At 35.4% G+C, this 16,651-nt stretch overlaps 1 protein-coding gene across 4 annotated transcripts in view; it reads right to left on the bottom strand.

Moving 5' to 3' along the window:
• LOC150100287 (palmitoyltransferase ZDHHC2) overlaps window positions 1–16,651 on the bottom strand; it is a 353,926-nt gene that overhangs the window by 20,638 nt on the left and 316,637 nt on the right. For 2 of the 4 annotated variants that reach the window (XM_090402380.1, XM_090402378.1), the window contains one exon: window positions 11,031–11,117. The exons of the other annotated variants lie outside the window; for them this stretch is intronic. In XM_090402380.1, the coding sequence (XP_090258506.1) occupies window positions 11,071–11,117 (47 nt within the window). In that variant the 3' untranslated portion in view covers window positions 11,031–11,070. The remainder of the gene's footprint in view (window positions 1–11,030; window positions 11,118–16,651) is intronic. 4 annotated transcript variants of the gene reach the window in all.

The raw sequence follows: 16,651 nt of genomic DNA, 5'->3' as shown, positions 1-16,651 counted from the left end.
ATTTTGAACCCAGAACTATGGGATAACCTGGATAGCATCTCCGACTCTACACCAAACAAAGAATTTGCCAAAGTTAAAAATGGGCACCAGAAGAAATTTAATATTCTCCAACAATGCATTGCTATGCAGCGGCCACAATTACATCAAGATGGCATCATTGTGAACTTATCATCGGTAACTTTAACCAAACAAGCCACGAGTGCATTAAGTCGGGGACACGATCTTGCCATTATTCCTAAAGAAGTTCCAAAAGTCAAAATAATGGCTTCCGTTGAACATGGGATATAAGACCTGCCTCTAGCAATAGCCAATAATATTCAATTAGACGTGGTCAACATCCTAATCCATTCTAAACCTCCCAAAAGTAATATCCCACATAAAGAAATCATAGCTCTAAAAGAGCTATGCAATAATAACCACATTACCACAACCAAATCAGATAAAGAAAATGCAACTGTAGTGATGGATACAACATAATATGAAAACAAAATGCACGCACTTCTCCAAGACCAATCAACATATCAAATTATAGATAGAGATCCCACCAACTCACAAAAGAATAAGGTGTGCAAGTTATTGAACAAAGTCACTTCCTGGCCAAAAGAAACAGTCAACAAACTCAAACCCCTCCATGTTAAAGTAATCAGGATATATGGAGTTCCAAAAATTCACAAACAAGGTACACCTTTACGCCCTATTGTAGATAGTATAAACAGTCCCACATATAAACTTGCTAAACATTTAGCCAAACTACTAGCCACTTGCATAAATAATTCCCCCTCTTTTGTTAAAAATTCTACCCACCTAAAAAGTATTTTAGAAAACCACACCTTAAAAAGTTCAGACTTAATGGAGAGTTTTGATATTACCTCATTATTCACCAATGTGCCATTAACTGAAACTCTTAACTTACTAAATTCACAATTTCCCCCTGATATAGTTCAGCTATTTAAATTCACAGTACAGGCAAGCTATTTTATATGGAAAGGGAAAATATACAAACAATTAGATGGGACAGCTATGGGACCCCCCTCACACACACCCTTTAGCCAACTTCTACATAGAACATCTGGAAACGCTCGCTATCAACACAGCCAACTCTCAAACCTAGTCTCTGGCTACACTAAGTTGATGATGTGTTTGCTATTTGGCCACATGCACCAAACACATTGAATACATTTTTAGTGCATCTAAATAGCCAACACACTAAAATCCACTTTACAATGGAACTAGAAGCCAATGACTTTCTACCCTTCCTGGACACACTTATCACACGTCTTCCAGAAGGTTCCTTATTATTCTCGGTTTATAGAAAACCCACACATACAGGAAGATATTTACACAAACAATCACACCATCACCCTTCTCAACAATATGGTATCTTAAAAACACTAACCCATAGAGCTAGAGCAGTTTGTTCCAATGACATTGCTCTCACTGCTGAACTTTCTTACCTGCGTCACACCTTCCTGACCAATGGCTATAATCCCCATAAGATAGATAAAAGACTAAATGCTCCCCAAAAATCCTCTCCCCACTATCTACCATAGAAGACTACCACCATTCCATACATTAAAGGCACATCTGAAAAGACATCTAGGGTGCTTAACAAACACCAACTATGCACTGTATTTAAACCTTATGTGAAATTGGAAACTCTCATCCATTCACCTAAGGACAGATTCTTTCCTTTATTGCATCCAGCAGTCTATGAAGTGCCTTGTTCCTGTCATTGAGCCTACTATGAACAGACAGGAAGAACTGTGGAGATCAGTCTCGGTGAAAACAAAAAATATATCCGGCACTTCCGCTATGGCAAGTCAGGTCTGGCAGACCATGCTTTGGATACCCCTGCACACAATTAGAAAAAAAAAAAAAAAAAAAATACTGCACAGAAGCTTTTACAAGTCAGAGAGGTTGTTCCTGGAATCAACAGAAACCATGAAACATACTCCAGACATCAACAAGTATGGCTGTATAAATGTACCAAAGATTTGGGATCCTAAGACCAAATTAATATATATATTTTTAAAACTTAGATGGTGCCTAATTAGGACTTTAGTCTTTGTGTTGCATGCTACAATTATTTATACTAGTCCCACTGTTACACTGGATTGCAGCTGTCTTGCTACTGTAACAAACTTTGTTTGTATGCTCTGAAGATGCTGGATATAATATCAGCGAAATATTAGCGTTTAAGTTAATAAATAATTCAAAAGATATATTTCGGTGATTACACCACATTTTTTTTTATTATTCAGTTATACAAAAGACTGAAATAATAGTTCCTGACAAGTTTCGTAAATCGTAGGATGTACATCTTCGGGGGGGGGGGGGGGGGGGGGTAAATAGTATAACTTAAAGTTTAAGCAAGAGAATTAATAAATACAAATCATAACCGTCTGGCTATTCATAAACTCAAATAACAGAATGCAGATATAAAACGTTATTGACGTTGAATAATACTGGACAATGTCACATGTTCTTGTTCTCGTTCATACAGTCCGAGCTCAGATTGAGGTAGATTTTTTATTAGAGATGACCATACTTGATGGAGAATTAAACCTTGATTTTTATTGCATTGGGTTGGTTTTTTTTAGCATATTAGCAGCTTCTTTCAATTTTCTTACGTAAATGTTATTTTCTATGTATGACATCGTAATTTTTTGCCTGAGTACATCGTGTCCAGTGGAAGTGGTATGGAAAGCAAGACCCGTTTTTTTTTGTTCTCTTTTGTATTGTACGTCTTTTTGGTGTTCAGCCATGCGCATGTGCATTTCTCCAGATCTTCCTGTCTGTCCTACGTAGCAAATCCCGCAAGAGCAATGGATTTTGTAGACTCCTGGATTTTTAAGAGGATGTACATCCAGAGTACATCATGTCCACTTCCACTGGACACGATGTACTCTGGCAAAAAACGACGATGTCATACATAGAAAACAACAGTTATATAAGAACATTTAAAGCTGCTGCTAATATGCTAAAAAACCCAACCCAATGCAATAAAAATCAAGGTTTAATTCTCCATCAAGTATGGTCAGCTCTAATTAAAAATCTACCTCAATCTGAGCTCAGACTGTATGAATGAGAACACGTGACATAGTCCAGTATTGTTCAACGTCAATAACGTTTTATATCTGCATTCTGTTCTTTGAGTTTACGAATAGCCAGACGGTTATGATTTGTATTTATTAATTCTCTTGTTTAAACTTTAAGTTATACTATTTACCTGAAGATGTAAATCCTACGATTTACGAAACTTGTCAGGAACTATTATTTCAGTATTTTGTATAACTGAATAATAAAAAAAAAAAGTGGTGTAATCACGGAAATATATCTTTTGAACCAATTAGCCACAAAAGTCTATGCCTGCAACTAATAAATAGTTATTTCCTTATCAATCTGTGTTCGCATCTATTACCGTTAAAATCAAATAGTTTTACACAGTGTTTAGCTTTCTTACATGTCTCTGTATTCTCTAAGAGCACAAGCTGACTTATTTGCCAAGAACTTTTGATATGCTTTCTTCGTTTCCTTCGCTGCCTCTTTAACTTCCTGTGTCCACCATGGAGTTCTGATTTTTCTATCCTTGCAGACAACTTCATCACATGCCTCTCAGGCTGAATCAATCAGGGTTTCTTCAAGGCTTGCCACTGAATCTCCAAGGTTTGGTTCCTGTTCTCAAACTCTTTCATTTTTTTTCAATAATCTTTGTGTATTTTAGTCTACAGTTCACATCTGAGAACTGCTCAACTTTTATTCGCTTTAAAACTTTCTTACATGTTTTTCTTTTCAATATGAAATTCAATTTTATCCTGCTCAAGACTAAATAGTGATCACTTCCAATTTCAAATCCTCTGTACACTGTGGTGTCCTGCACCAGGGAGAAAACATCACTATCAACAATAACATAGTCAATGAGACTTCTTATTCCTTGCGTCTTCTCTCCATGTGAATTTGTGAACATTTTTATGTTGGAATATGGTTTTAATGATAACCATTTCATGTCCCAAGCAGAAATCCAACAAGTATGTGCTATTATTATTAGCTTTGCTCTTTTCTCCAAATTTTCCCAAAATATTTTTGTATGTCTGACAATCATTTCCTACTCTGCTATTTAGATCCCCAACAAGCACCAACTTTTCTTTTTTTCATTGTGTCAATTGGTTTCTCTAAAACCTCAAAAAATTCCTCCACTTCTACCGTAGTAGAACCTTCTGTGAGACCATAGGCACGAATAAGTCTCATTGTCCAATTCCCCATTCTCATATTTGCCCAGATCACTCTACTTGAGACTGCCTGCCATTTCAAGAAGATTAGCCTCATATTTAGTGTTGAATACTATGGCTACTCCTTTTCCTTGATTGTCATTGCCTGAGTATAACATTTTGTATTTATTGCTCAGAAAGATCTCACCAGTTTTTGTCTTTTGTTTCAGTCACCCTATTATGTCGATCTGGTATTATCTAATTCCTCAGCTAGCTCCATTTCTTTGCCATTCAGGCTTCTTTTGTTGATAGTACAGATCTTTAACACTGGTGATGTTGAGTTAAGGAAGGCAAAATCACATTATGAGAAGAATTTATCCGAGCAGGTCAAAGGAAATCCCAAAGAGTTCCTTCGTTATGTGGCGAGTAAGAGGAAGAATGACTATGGAAGATTAACCTTAATGAGTGATGATGGTCACAAGGAGACAGAGGTGGATAAAATAGTTTAGTTACTGAGTGACCACTTTGCAAGGCTATATCTTCCTAGTGAGGTTACTGCTTTAACCTATGTGACAGACACTAATGTGGGAACAAAGGTGGATGAATTGGAGGGGCTTAGGATATTGTAGGATTTCAATGTAAATACAGCTGTAGGATTAGATGGGATATCAGACAAGGTTTTTGCAAAAATGTTCAAGGATACCAATGCTTTTGACTAGGCTGCTAAATTTGTATCAGCTCTGGTAGTGTTCCAAGGGAGTGGAAAGAGGGCAAATTATTCTTTTGCATAAGAGAGGTTCTAAGACTAGTAGCAAATTATAGACCAATCAGTATCTCAGGCATGGTGGTAAAAGTACTAGAAAAATTGATAAAAAAGAGAATTCAAGAATGGGTAGATAAAAATATAATACTGCATAATGGTCAACATGGCTTCGTGAAAGGTCATCATGCCTGAGTAATTTACTAATATTTTATAACAGAGTAACAGCTGAGTTGGATAAAGGAAATAGCTACACGATGATTTTGCAAAGGCATTTGATAGAATACCAAATGGAACACTGTTATGCAAATAAGAACAAATTTGGGATGGATATGATACTGGTTAAATGAATAATAGGATGGCTGCGGGACAGATATCAAAAGTGGTATACGGAGAGGCAGAATCGAGGGGAAAAACAGGTGACTAATGGTGTGCCACAAGATTCAGTGCTGGGACCATTGCTGTTTAATTTGTATATAAATGATATAGGAAATAACCAGAAAGGAAATATTCAGTCGTTTGCTGATGATGCAAAATTAGGTAGAGTAATAGTTAATCAAGGGGATTAACTATTACTACCTTTGCAGGATGATTTAAATAAGCTGTCATGCATGGGCAAAAGTTAATGGGTGTCAGTTTAATGTCAAGAAAAGTAAAATTATGCACTTTGGGATAAATAGATTACAAGCTGTTTAATACATTAATGGCACTGTACTCCAGGAAATAGATGAAGCTAGAGATTTAGGGGTGGTAACAGACAAAGAGGTAAAGTTTAGAGGACATATTGCTAAGGTAGCACATAAGATTACTTGGCTAGTGAAGAACACATTAACAAGTAGAGATAAGGAAGTTATCATTCCTCTTTATAAGCCCTTGATACGCTCCTATCTGGTCTCCTGGGTTTCTTAGGGATGAGGAAGCGGTGGAGATGATTCAGGAGGCAGGTGACCAACATGGTGAGTGGTCTGTGGAATGTTTCCTATGAGGATAGACTGAAGGTGTGTGGATAGCAGAAATTGGCTGATAGGAGAAAAAGAGAGGATATGATAGAAACATTTAAGTTTCTTAAAGGATTTTATAGGATAGATCAGGGGAAAATATTTCAGCAGTTGACTGGAGGGATCAGAACAAGGGATCATCCCTAAAAGTTGAATAAAGGTGTGGTCAGTAGATGTGCAAGGACTAGATTTTTTGCTTGGGGAGTGGTGAATAGGTTGACAGAGTCAGTTGTGAGTGCTTCGTCTATTAATAGGTTCAAGGAGAGGTATGATAGATTGTGTAGATAAAGTCTCCTGCGATGAGACTTCAGACTCCATGGAGGTGCCCGTATAATCTTCTTCTTCTTCTGCAGCTTCTCCTACTTAAGTGGGGTCACTGTTGATGATGAGTCTCCTCCACATCCTCCTGTCTTGGGCTGTCACCACATCCAAGTTCTTCATCCTCAAGTCCTCTTCTATCGGATCCCTTCATCTCTTCTTTGGCTGCCCACATTTCCTTGCAAATCCATCTGCATGACCCTTCTTCCCACATATTCGTCCTCCCTCCTCATCACATGACCAAACCATCTCAACCTTGCCTCCTGGAGGTGCCCATATAATAATAATAATAATAATAATAATAATAATAGCATGGGCAAAGACTGCAGTGAGAAATTGTAGCTAGTAGCTTCTAGAAATATTTAATATTCTTTGTAGCACACTAATTTGTGGTGTGTTAATAGCAATAAAAAGGCTTAGAATTTCCTAAGCTAGAGTTTGACATAATTTGTTTATTAACTGTTTGTATATGAAGTATTTAAGTAGCTGAAGGAGTAAACATTTAGGTTGGTTGAATAGAAATATTTAACATGTAGTGTACCACATCTTTTAATAAAGATGTCACCAATTTTGGGTGTATCAAGAGTTTGTAACTTTCACTATTGTGAGCACAAGCTATTGCACACATTGAGTCTTAGACTGAAAAATTATTATTATTACGTGACATCCTGGGAGTCTAAGGACTCATCACGGAAAGCATTGTACTTCACTAAAACTTATGCACAAAATGTGCTTCAGGAGCACGTGGGCTGGCAAAAATTTGAGACAGTGTTGCCTGTAGCTTGTTTCTCCTAAGTAGAATAAGCTACAGGCAGCACTGTCTCAAATTTTACAATCCCAAAACAAAAAGCAGAAATGATACATTAACCTTCATTATGGAAAAGCACGCCTTTCTGACATGCACTTCAAACATCATGCAAAGGATTTATTGGAAAGACACCCAGTTCTTATATTGGACCAAAACCTGGTATGAATGTTAATTCAAGAAAGCCTGTGAAATAATTATCCATGAACAAAAATGACAGCTTAACTCCCTAGCATTTGGATGGATCATCTACAACCCACATAGCATCTAGAAAAAGAATTTTGGATACTGGAAGAATAGAAATTTAATTTGATAATGATCCAGTGCCTATAAGACAGCAAACAGAGCTTTAAAAAACAACAGGACTATAGCAAACTAGTAACCACTGATGTTGTTTTGGCAATGTACTTATTTTCATCAGAGGTCACACATATAAAGGTTGATCTTGATATAAAATTGAAAAGTCAAATTTAAAATTTCACATTTGAACTTTTAAATTTCAAAATCTTAATTAAAGTAAGTTCTCTAATATGACAATGTATCTTCAGAATTATTCATAATAATAAAGACTACATACACATATTACTATGAGCCAAAACAGTCTCATCTTGAAGATATTTCAGCCAGCCATGTAGTCAGCAGAAGAAAACTATATTCACATGTCTTTCTTAATGAAAATACTTTTATAAAAAATTGCAAAGTCTTTTTTGCATATTATTATTGAACACTAACTCTTTATCTTGTCCTAACTGTATTTTGGATTATGCAAGCCCATTAATCATATTAACTATTACTGGGTTTTATTTTATTATTGAAGATAAAATTATGCCTGCTAATAAATATTTAATCTAATCTAATAATGTGTACCTTTACACTGAGTATGACACTGAATTTTTCCTAAATTTATGGAGCATGTCAAAGTGCAGTAACACTTATAGGATAACCCATAAAATTTTAATGCACGAATTCATGCCTTCATGAATAAATATAAAATAAAACTGACGACGTACTCTAAATAGAACTGAACTACAAAAAGCAAGGTTATATGAAGTGATGACTAACATTTCTGTTTTCTTCTATATTATTTCAGTCATTTTTGTATTAAAAAGCAATTCTTGAAGTTCACAGCAGATGCATTACTATTAATATGGTAATCCACTGTTTACTCTATATTCTGTAGAAAGTTTATTTTTCACTAGGTTAGACTATAATAAATTTAGTTTAATCCTTTATCCCAGTGAGAGCAAACAAAGTTTGCGTGAAATTATTATAGTCTAACCTAGTGAAAAATAAACTTTCAACATCTTTCTCTAAATCCAGAGTAATTTAATAAAAAAAAGGTGGTAAACCTTTTGACAACTCCTATAGGTAAAGATGACCTTGCTACTGCTTCTGCCTGGTATCTCCAACTCTGGGCCTGGCTCCCACTGAAGAGACCTCAATAAAGGTCAAAACTAGTCTGGGTAGTGGCCAATCCCTTAATGCATAACAGTATACATATCCACAAGGAGATGTGTTTTGCATTATGGGAGATACTGGGATAGGAGTGTTGGTAGCTTGCTCCACTTTTGTTACGAGTTGCCCTGGTGTTGCACTACTTACCCAGGTAAGATAGTGCAACACTAAATTCTGTCCTGAAGATATTTTCAGGTGCAAACTTTGTTTGCTCTCACTGGGATAAAGGATTAAACTAAATTTATTATTATTCTAAATTCTGTATTAAAGGAATACACTTAACCAGAATAGAAACAACAACTTCTTAATGTTAACTATAATATCCTAGTGAAACTTTTCGCTTTTGTGGACAAGGCACATAATTTGAAAAATGCACTTCTGTTCAGTGTCAGTCAAATGTTGTAGGAAACCAGACATGCAAGACTCTCTATAATGAATGTAATTTGGTATCTAACAATTCTCTTGTCTTGAGAAGCTGTTTTGTTCAAAATAAGGATGATGACAGTAGTAAGGGACCTGATAAATGGCATGCAAAGTAAAGGAGTCAGTTTGTACTTAGTGGCAGAAAGAGGCAAATGACACCACAAAATTTGTTTTATTCCTTGGTTTCTTTTTCCTATCAATACATTTTCTAGTTTGCCATCCACCAAGAGCAAATCCACCTCTGTCTACTTGGCATTTATCAGGTCCAATAAAAGCATCACCATTCTTATATTGGACATGTTCAGCAGAGTTATATAATATAATTATAGAATAGAATTATAGATTTATAAGAATGGTCTCACACAACATACGTTTAAAGTCAAATGCAAGATATTTTGAAAGAACATGCATCATCTTCATAGAAGTTACTTTAAAGCATGAACATCTGTCAAGGGAAGATTAAGAACTCAACTATAAATTTAAATCTAATGTAAAAAGAAGGTTTATTGTGAAAAATGTGGGAGATTTTTATTCCAAGCAACTGTGATTAGTGATTAGCATTTTTTTTCTTTTGTTAATACTATTTTCTATAATTTTTAGTTTCTCTAATATGTGGTACCTCCTTTAAACATTTAGCTAATTGTTAAATGTTCTGCTTTTTGAATGCTTGCAGTTATACTGAGGCTGCTACATTTCAGTCAAAAATATCTGTGCTATATTTCAGTTATCATTAAAAAAAAAAACCATTTCTACTGTGGTTATGTGTATGCCAAGGTCTCAAGTTCTTTAAAAGTTAGTTTTGTATTTATTATAAAAAAAGCATTTTTTAATTTATATATATATATATATATATATAGTGAAACCCGTGGGGTATCCATAACTATAGAATAACAGGTATGCCACAGTAAATAACTTTTTTATTATGTAAATATTTTGTCTTATGTATCATAAGACTTCATCAGTACAACTGTCGAACAACAATAGGAATTAAGAAAACAGTAGTGTGCATGCTTAAATTGGAATCCCTCTATGTATACAGTCATGTGTTCATGGATTAAAACTATTGGGCTGAAATTAAAATGAATTAATGACAATATAGCAGACAAATTATCAGCACTTTCTTTATATAAGCGTTCATGTTTATATATGAATATATATAGTATCTTAGCACTTGGCTATTGGATCCTGTGGTTAGCATTTTTAATTCCATGTTGTGCAAGGCCAGATTTGTAAGGTTTGATAAGGCCAATATGGTCTTGATGTTCTGAGATACGTTTATTTATGAATCTTCCTGTTTGTCCATAGTAAGACAGGTTACATGAACATGGTACTCTGTATACGCCAAGTAGCATCATTGGTGAGAGGCTTGTCTTTTGGAGAAGGTAGCAAGTTGTGAATTCGGTTGATGGGTTTGTAGGTAGCAGGGAGCTGATATTTTTTCATAATATTTGCCAAACATTCAGAGATGTCTTTAATATATGGTCTAGAAGTACTGTGGGCTTCTTTGTCTGGGTTGTTTTTGGTTTATATCCATTTAGTAAGGCTGTTTTCTTGATAATTTCCAATTCTTCTTTTAGAGATTCTTCAGAAGAACAAATCTCGTGCGCTCTGGATACTAAAGATTTTACGATGCCATATTTTTGAGATGGATGGTGAACTGATGTATCATGGATAAAACCTGAAAAAGTTGGTTTTCAGTAGACAGAAGTGGATCCAACTTGTTTAAGCTGGATGTGTACATCAAGAAAGGAAATACCTTTTGATGATTCCTTTTCTAATGTAAACTTGATACGAGGATGAAGGGTGTCGATTTTTTTGTAGAAATGAGTAGAGTTGTGGTTCGATAATTATACTGATGATATCTTATGATACATAAGACGAAATATTTACATAATAAAAAAGTTGTTTACTGCAGCATGTGTATTATTCTATAGTTATAAAAAAGCAATTTCACCGTAGGTTCTTTAAATAGATTTGCAGGGTGTTAAGTCAAGAAAGAAATAAAACAGATTAAATGACAAGTCTGTCAAGAAAAAAAAAAAGAGAAGAAAAAAAAAACATACTTATATAGAAGAAAGAAACCAGGGTGAAGAGGAATGACTGCTACTGTGCTATAAGCTTGATGTCAGAAGCAATACTTGACCTTGAAGCTGAAAGGAGGACAGGAGCACATTTCAGCAGAAATGTAGTGTTAAATAAAGAAAAACTACTGTTTACAATGAATAGTAACATAGCAATAAATATTTATTAAAATCCTGAGAAAGAATAAGCAGAAAATGTGCTTTATGATATTTTACTGAAATGAAAATATATACTCTTTATTAAACACATTATTTTTAGAGATAATGCCAAGATAATTCATGAAGGTGTGAACAGCTATTTTTCATAATTTCAACTATCTACCTCAAAAATGGACATGTTTGTATTCATGAACCTTGACAATACATTAAAGGATTAGATAATGCTTTGTGGATTTGAGACTATATTGTGAAAGGTTGGTTTATTTAATGCTCCTGTGAAATTGGCTATTTTTTTTTCTGTTTTGTGTTTTTTGTTCTTAGAGTAATTTTTGCAGAATATCACCGCTAATTTTTATGTATATATTGTATTTGGCAAATTTCCTGATATTTTATTGGAATACTTTAATACTGTACAATGGTGCCAAAACTCTGAAGAACAGCAGGAATGCTGATCTGAATAGTGAAATTGTGAACAAAGGTGTTTGTTCCAATGCTACTTCAGAAATTAATGAGGATATCAAAAATTAATTAACTTTAGAAATATCGAGACTAAAACCTAGATGGATGAAGAAGGAATTGGAAAAAGTCAAAAAGCAATAGGAAGGACAAGAAAGGTAAGCAGCAAAAGGGGCCACAACAAAGCACTGAATCAGGTAAAATATTGTGTAATAATAATCAAGTAGGTAAAGCTGATTATAAAAAGAAGGATATTATATGGAATGTTGGTTCCATTACAAAACACGTGACCAATGACTATGTTACTACTTCCAATTATCGGGGTGCTAAAAAAAAATTAAAAGAATGTAATAAAAAAAAACAGAAAAGTAAAAGAGTAGTTCTGAAAAGAAACTGACTGGTGAGAAATACAGTATGAGAGAGAGAGAGAGGATAATGAAATAATGAGAGGAGAGTGAAAAAGTTAAAATTTTTAATATATTACCTAAATATGATAGCACTGCATAATAAAAGGGGTGCTTAAGGGTCAAAGCTGTATAACTGAGAGGAGACCTCCACATAGCCTTTAAAGGAATGCGGAGAACCGACCAGGGCTTCTGACCTAATGTCCAATCCTCACCTTCTCGTGGTGCACCCTGTTGGGTATCTACTTTGATACTGAACGAACGAAGATGGGCTGGCAATTTGGGATTTAGCCGACCAAATTGTATTCTTATAGGTCAAACCAAAATAAAAAATGATGGCACAACATGACAAAATTTCATGCCGGCTGGAGCGTCGCCCGGTTAAACAAGGCCCCCGTTGTTTTCGCCAGGGAACCAGGGCAAACAGCGAAAAGTCAGCTACTGGAACAAATCTGAAATCTGAAAACAAACCCCAACTCAACATCACCAGAGTTAAAGATCGGTACTATCAACGTAAGAAGCCTGAATGGCAAAGAAATGGAGCTAGCTGAGGAATTAGATAAGTACCAGATCGACATAATAGGGATGACTGAAACAAAAACGATAAAAACTGGTGAGATCTTTCTGAGCAATAAATACAAAATGTTATATTCAGACAATGCCAATCAAGGAAAAGAAGGAGTAGCCATAGTATTCAACACAAAATACAAGGCTAATCTTCTTGAATGGCAGTCAGTCTCAAGTAGAGTAATGCGGGCAAATATGAGAATGGGGAACTGGACAATGAGACTTATTTTTGCCTATGGTCCCACAGAAGGTTCTACTAAGTTAGAAGTGGAGGAATTTTTTGAGGCTTTAGAAAAAGCAACTGACACAATGAAAAAGGAAAAGTTGGTCCTTGTTGGGGATCTAAATAGCAGAGTAGGAAATGATTGTGAGACATACAAAAATATTTTGGGAAAATTTGGAGAAAAGAGCAAAGCTAATAATAATGGCAAATACCTATTGGATTTCTGCTCAGGACATGGACTGGTTATTACTAACACCATGTTCCAACATAAAAATGTGCACAAATTCACATGGAGAGAAGATACAAGGAATAAGAAAAGTCTAATTGACTATGTTATTGTTGATAGTGATGTTTTCTCCCTGGTGCAGGACACCACAGTGTACAGAGGATTTGAAATTGGAAGTGATCACTATTTAGTATTGAGCAGGATAAAATTGAATTTCATATTGAAAAGAAGAACATGTAAGAAAGTTTTAAAGCGAATAAAAGTTGAGCAGCTCTCAGATGTGAAATGTAGACTAAAATACACAAAGATTATAGAAAAGAAAATGAAAGAGTTTGAGAACAGGAATCAAACCTTGGAGATTCAGGGGCAAACTCTGAAGAAAACATTGATTGATTCTGCCAGAGAGGCATGTGGTGAGGTTGCGTGCAAGAATAAAAAAATCAGAACTCCCTGGTGGACACAGGAAGTTAAAGAGGCAGTGAAGGAAAAGAAGAAAGCATATCAAAAGTTCCTGGCAAATAAGTCAGCTTTTACTCTTACAGAATATAGAGATAAATGTAAGAAAGCTAAACAGTGTGTAAAACCAGCTAAACAAAAGTCATGGGAAGACTTTGGCAAGAATATAGAAAATAAATATCAAGAAGGTGGCAAAATATTCTGGAGGTTGTTGAAGAAGCTTAGGAATGGAGGAAAGAGTGGTGTAAAAGGAATTAGAGATGATAAAGGTGACATGAAAACAGGAGAAAAATTTATCCTCGAAGTATGGAGTAATTACTTTGAAAAACTGCTAAATGAACAAGCAGTGATGACAGCACAGTGATAAAAAACACTGACCAGGGATGCAGTCAGGATTACATATCCATACTTGAAGTAGAAAAAGCCATCAAAGGCTTGAAATGTGGAAAGGCAGCAGGAGTAGATGATATTCGACCAGAAATGCTGAAGTATGGTGGTATAAGAGTCTTACAGTGGCTGCACTTCATAGTTCAGAAAGCCTGGACAGAGGGACGAATTCCCGATGATTGGAGTAGAGCTCTCATAGTACCCATATATAGAAAGGGAAATAAAACTGAATGTGAGAATTATAGAGGTATTTCCCTACTGAGTGTTCCTGGCAAGATCTATGCAAGTATACTTGAGAAACGGTTGAGAAGAATTGTGGAAGAAAAGCTTGGTGAAGAACAAGCTGGATTCAGGCCAAATAGAGGCTGTCAGGATCAGATCTTCACTTTACGAGAAATAGTCGAAAAAGCATGGGAATGTAACAAAGATCTGTATTTAAGTTTTGTCGATTTGGAAAAGGCATATGACAAGGTGCCAAGAGAGAAGCTATTCAATACGCTGCAGTTATATGGTGTCAATGGGGGCATTATATCAAGCAATACTTAGTCTTTATTTGAGTTGTAAGTCAGCAGTTAGAATTGAAGGAAGTACAGAAAGATGGTTTAATGTTAAATCTGGTGTGAGACAAGGATGTACATTATCCCCTGTGTTATTCATTATCTATATGGATCACATTATGAAGGAATGTGGTATTAAACCTGATATCAAAATTGGAGATGTTAATGTCAGCTCTTTGCTTTATGCGGATGATATTATACTTCTAAATAAATCCGCTACAAGTCAGCAAGATTCTCTGACTAAATTGAATAGCTGTTGTAATAGATATGGTATGAAGGTCAGCAATAAAAAGACAAAGACAATGAAAATAGGCAGAATCATTGAAAATGTCAACTGTGTCGTGAATGGAGAACCTGTGGAACAAGTAAAACATTTCAGCTACTTAGGCACGATTTTTACTGAAGATGGTAAATTAAATATAGAAATAGACAACAGAATCAGCAAAGCTGGTATGGTGGGAAGTCAATTGAATAAATTCATATGGAATAAGAAAGAAATTAGTCAGAACACTAAATTAGCTGTATACAAGACAGTGTTGAAACCAGTTTTAACTTATGGATCTGAGAGCTGGGTCAGAAGTAAAACACTTGACCAAAGACTAGAGACTGCAGATATGAGAGTCCCGAGAAAGATTAGAGACGTGAACAGATGGCATCAATGGCAATATCATATTAAAAATGAGGATATTAGGAAAGAACTTGACATTGTTAGCATCCAGGAATGCGTTAGCAGAGCTAATCTCAGGTGGTATGGTCACTTAAATAGAATGGGAGAGGAAAGATTAGCAAAACAAGTGTTCTCTGCCAGGTTGGCAGGAAAATGACCCAGAGGAAGACCAAGATATAGATGGATTGATACGGTACAAAGTGCCTTAGACGATAGAAATACAAGATCTGATAATGTTGGAGTCTTGACAAGTAACAGACTGATTTGGAGGAAAATTGTAGATAGGAAGTTAGTAATGATGCAATTTTTTCATGTAGTACTGTCATATCCTGTACAGCCCTTAACGGTACATGGCAGGAATTTGATGATAATGATGATGACTGCATAATAAGAACAAAAGTTATGATGGCAAATGATTCAATGTGTAGGCTATGTAGAAAGAATGGTTGAGGGTTTTTTTTTGGATGTATGGAGTGAGTTTGAAGGAATAATATATTCATGTAAGTGGGATGGCCAGTACTTGAATGCATATAGTATCAGGAGTCAGTCTGGAGAAATTATTTATTGGTACGAGACCTAATAGGAAAGTCAGGGAAACTAGATTATGATGGAAGTAATGGTGAAATCTATACATAAAAGTAACTAATTATGCAACTATGTTAATAGTTCTGGTAGGAAATGATGTGGCTGGTGAAAAATACGGCATGAGAGGATATGAAGTCAGAGAAACTAGATTTATAAGGCAGTGATCTGGCTGCATCTTGACTACTGTGCACAGATTTGGTCACCTGGGTTTGCTGAGGATCAGGAGGTGGCAGAGAAGATTCAGACAAGCAACCAAACTAGTAACAGGTATGTGGAATGCTCTCTAAGGGGTGAGTTCCAAAAGTTTAGCTGATAAGTGGAAAAGAGGGGCATGACAGATACTTATAAGATATTCAATGGGGATGCAAAGAAAATTTTTCAATATATGACAAATAGTCAGAACGAGGGGGTCATCCATGGAAGTTGCGTAAGCGTGTGGTTAGTAAGGGTGTGAGAACTCTATTTTTCGCCTAGAGAGTGGTGAATGAGTGGAATGGCTTGCCAGAATTAGTCATGAATGTTCCAACAGAAAATGAGTTTAAGGAGAGTATGATTAGGTTTGTGTATATAAACAGTGTGGGTCTCTCACATAATGAGTCTCCAGACTCCATGGTGATGCCATATAATAATAATAATAATAAAAACATGGTTAAATCTTGGAGGTTATTATGATGAAAGGATGATTGTGTGTTTGTCCAGTTAATATGTGGAAAGTTGTCTGTACAAGTGAAGCATTAGGTGTGTGAACAAAGATCTGAAATTGTCCAACTGAGTCAAGCAGACTACACAGGTGAGTTTGAGGGGAAAAAAAAAAAAAAAAAAAACAGAGGTAACTTATTACATTTCAGAATATGAATGTCAGGAGTATTAGAAACAAAGTGGTTGAATTTGTTGTAGTCCTAGTTTATTGGCATTA

The sequence above is a fragment of the Typopeltis vanoorti genome, chromosome 13 (assembly GCF_054136105.1).
Source record: "Typopeltis vanoorti isolate ZY-2024b chromosome 13, IOZ_Tvanoo_1.0, whole genome shotgun sequence".
NCBI lineage: Eukaryota > Metazoa > Arthropoda > Arachnida > Uropygi > Thelyphonidae > Typopeltis > Typopeltis vanoorti.
The sequence above is the reverse complement of the archived record's forward strand: the minus strand, read 5'-3'. Positions and strand labels throughout refer to the sequence as shown.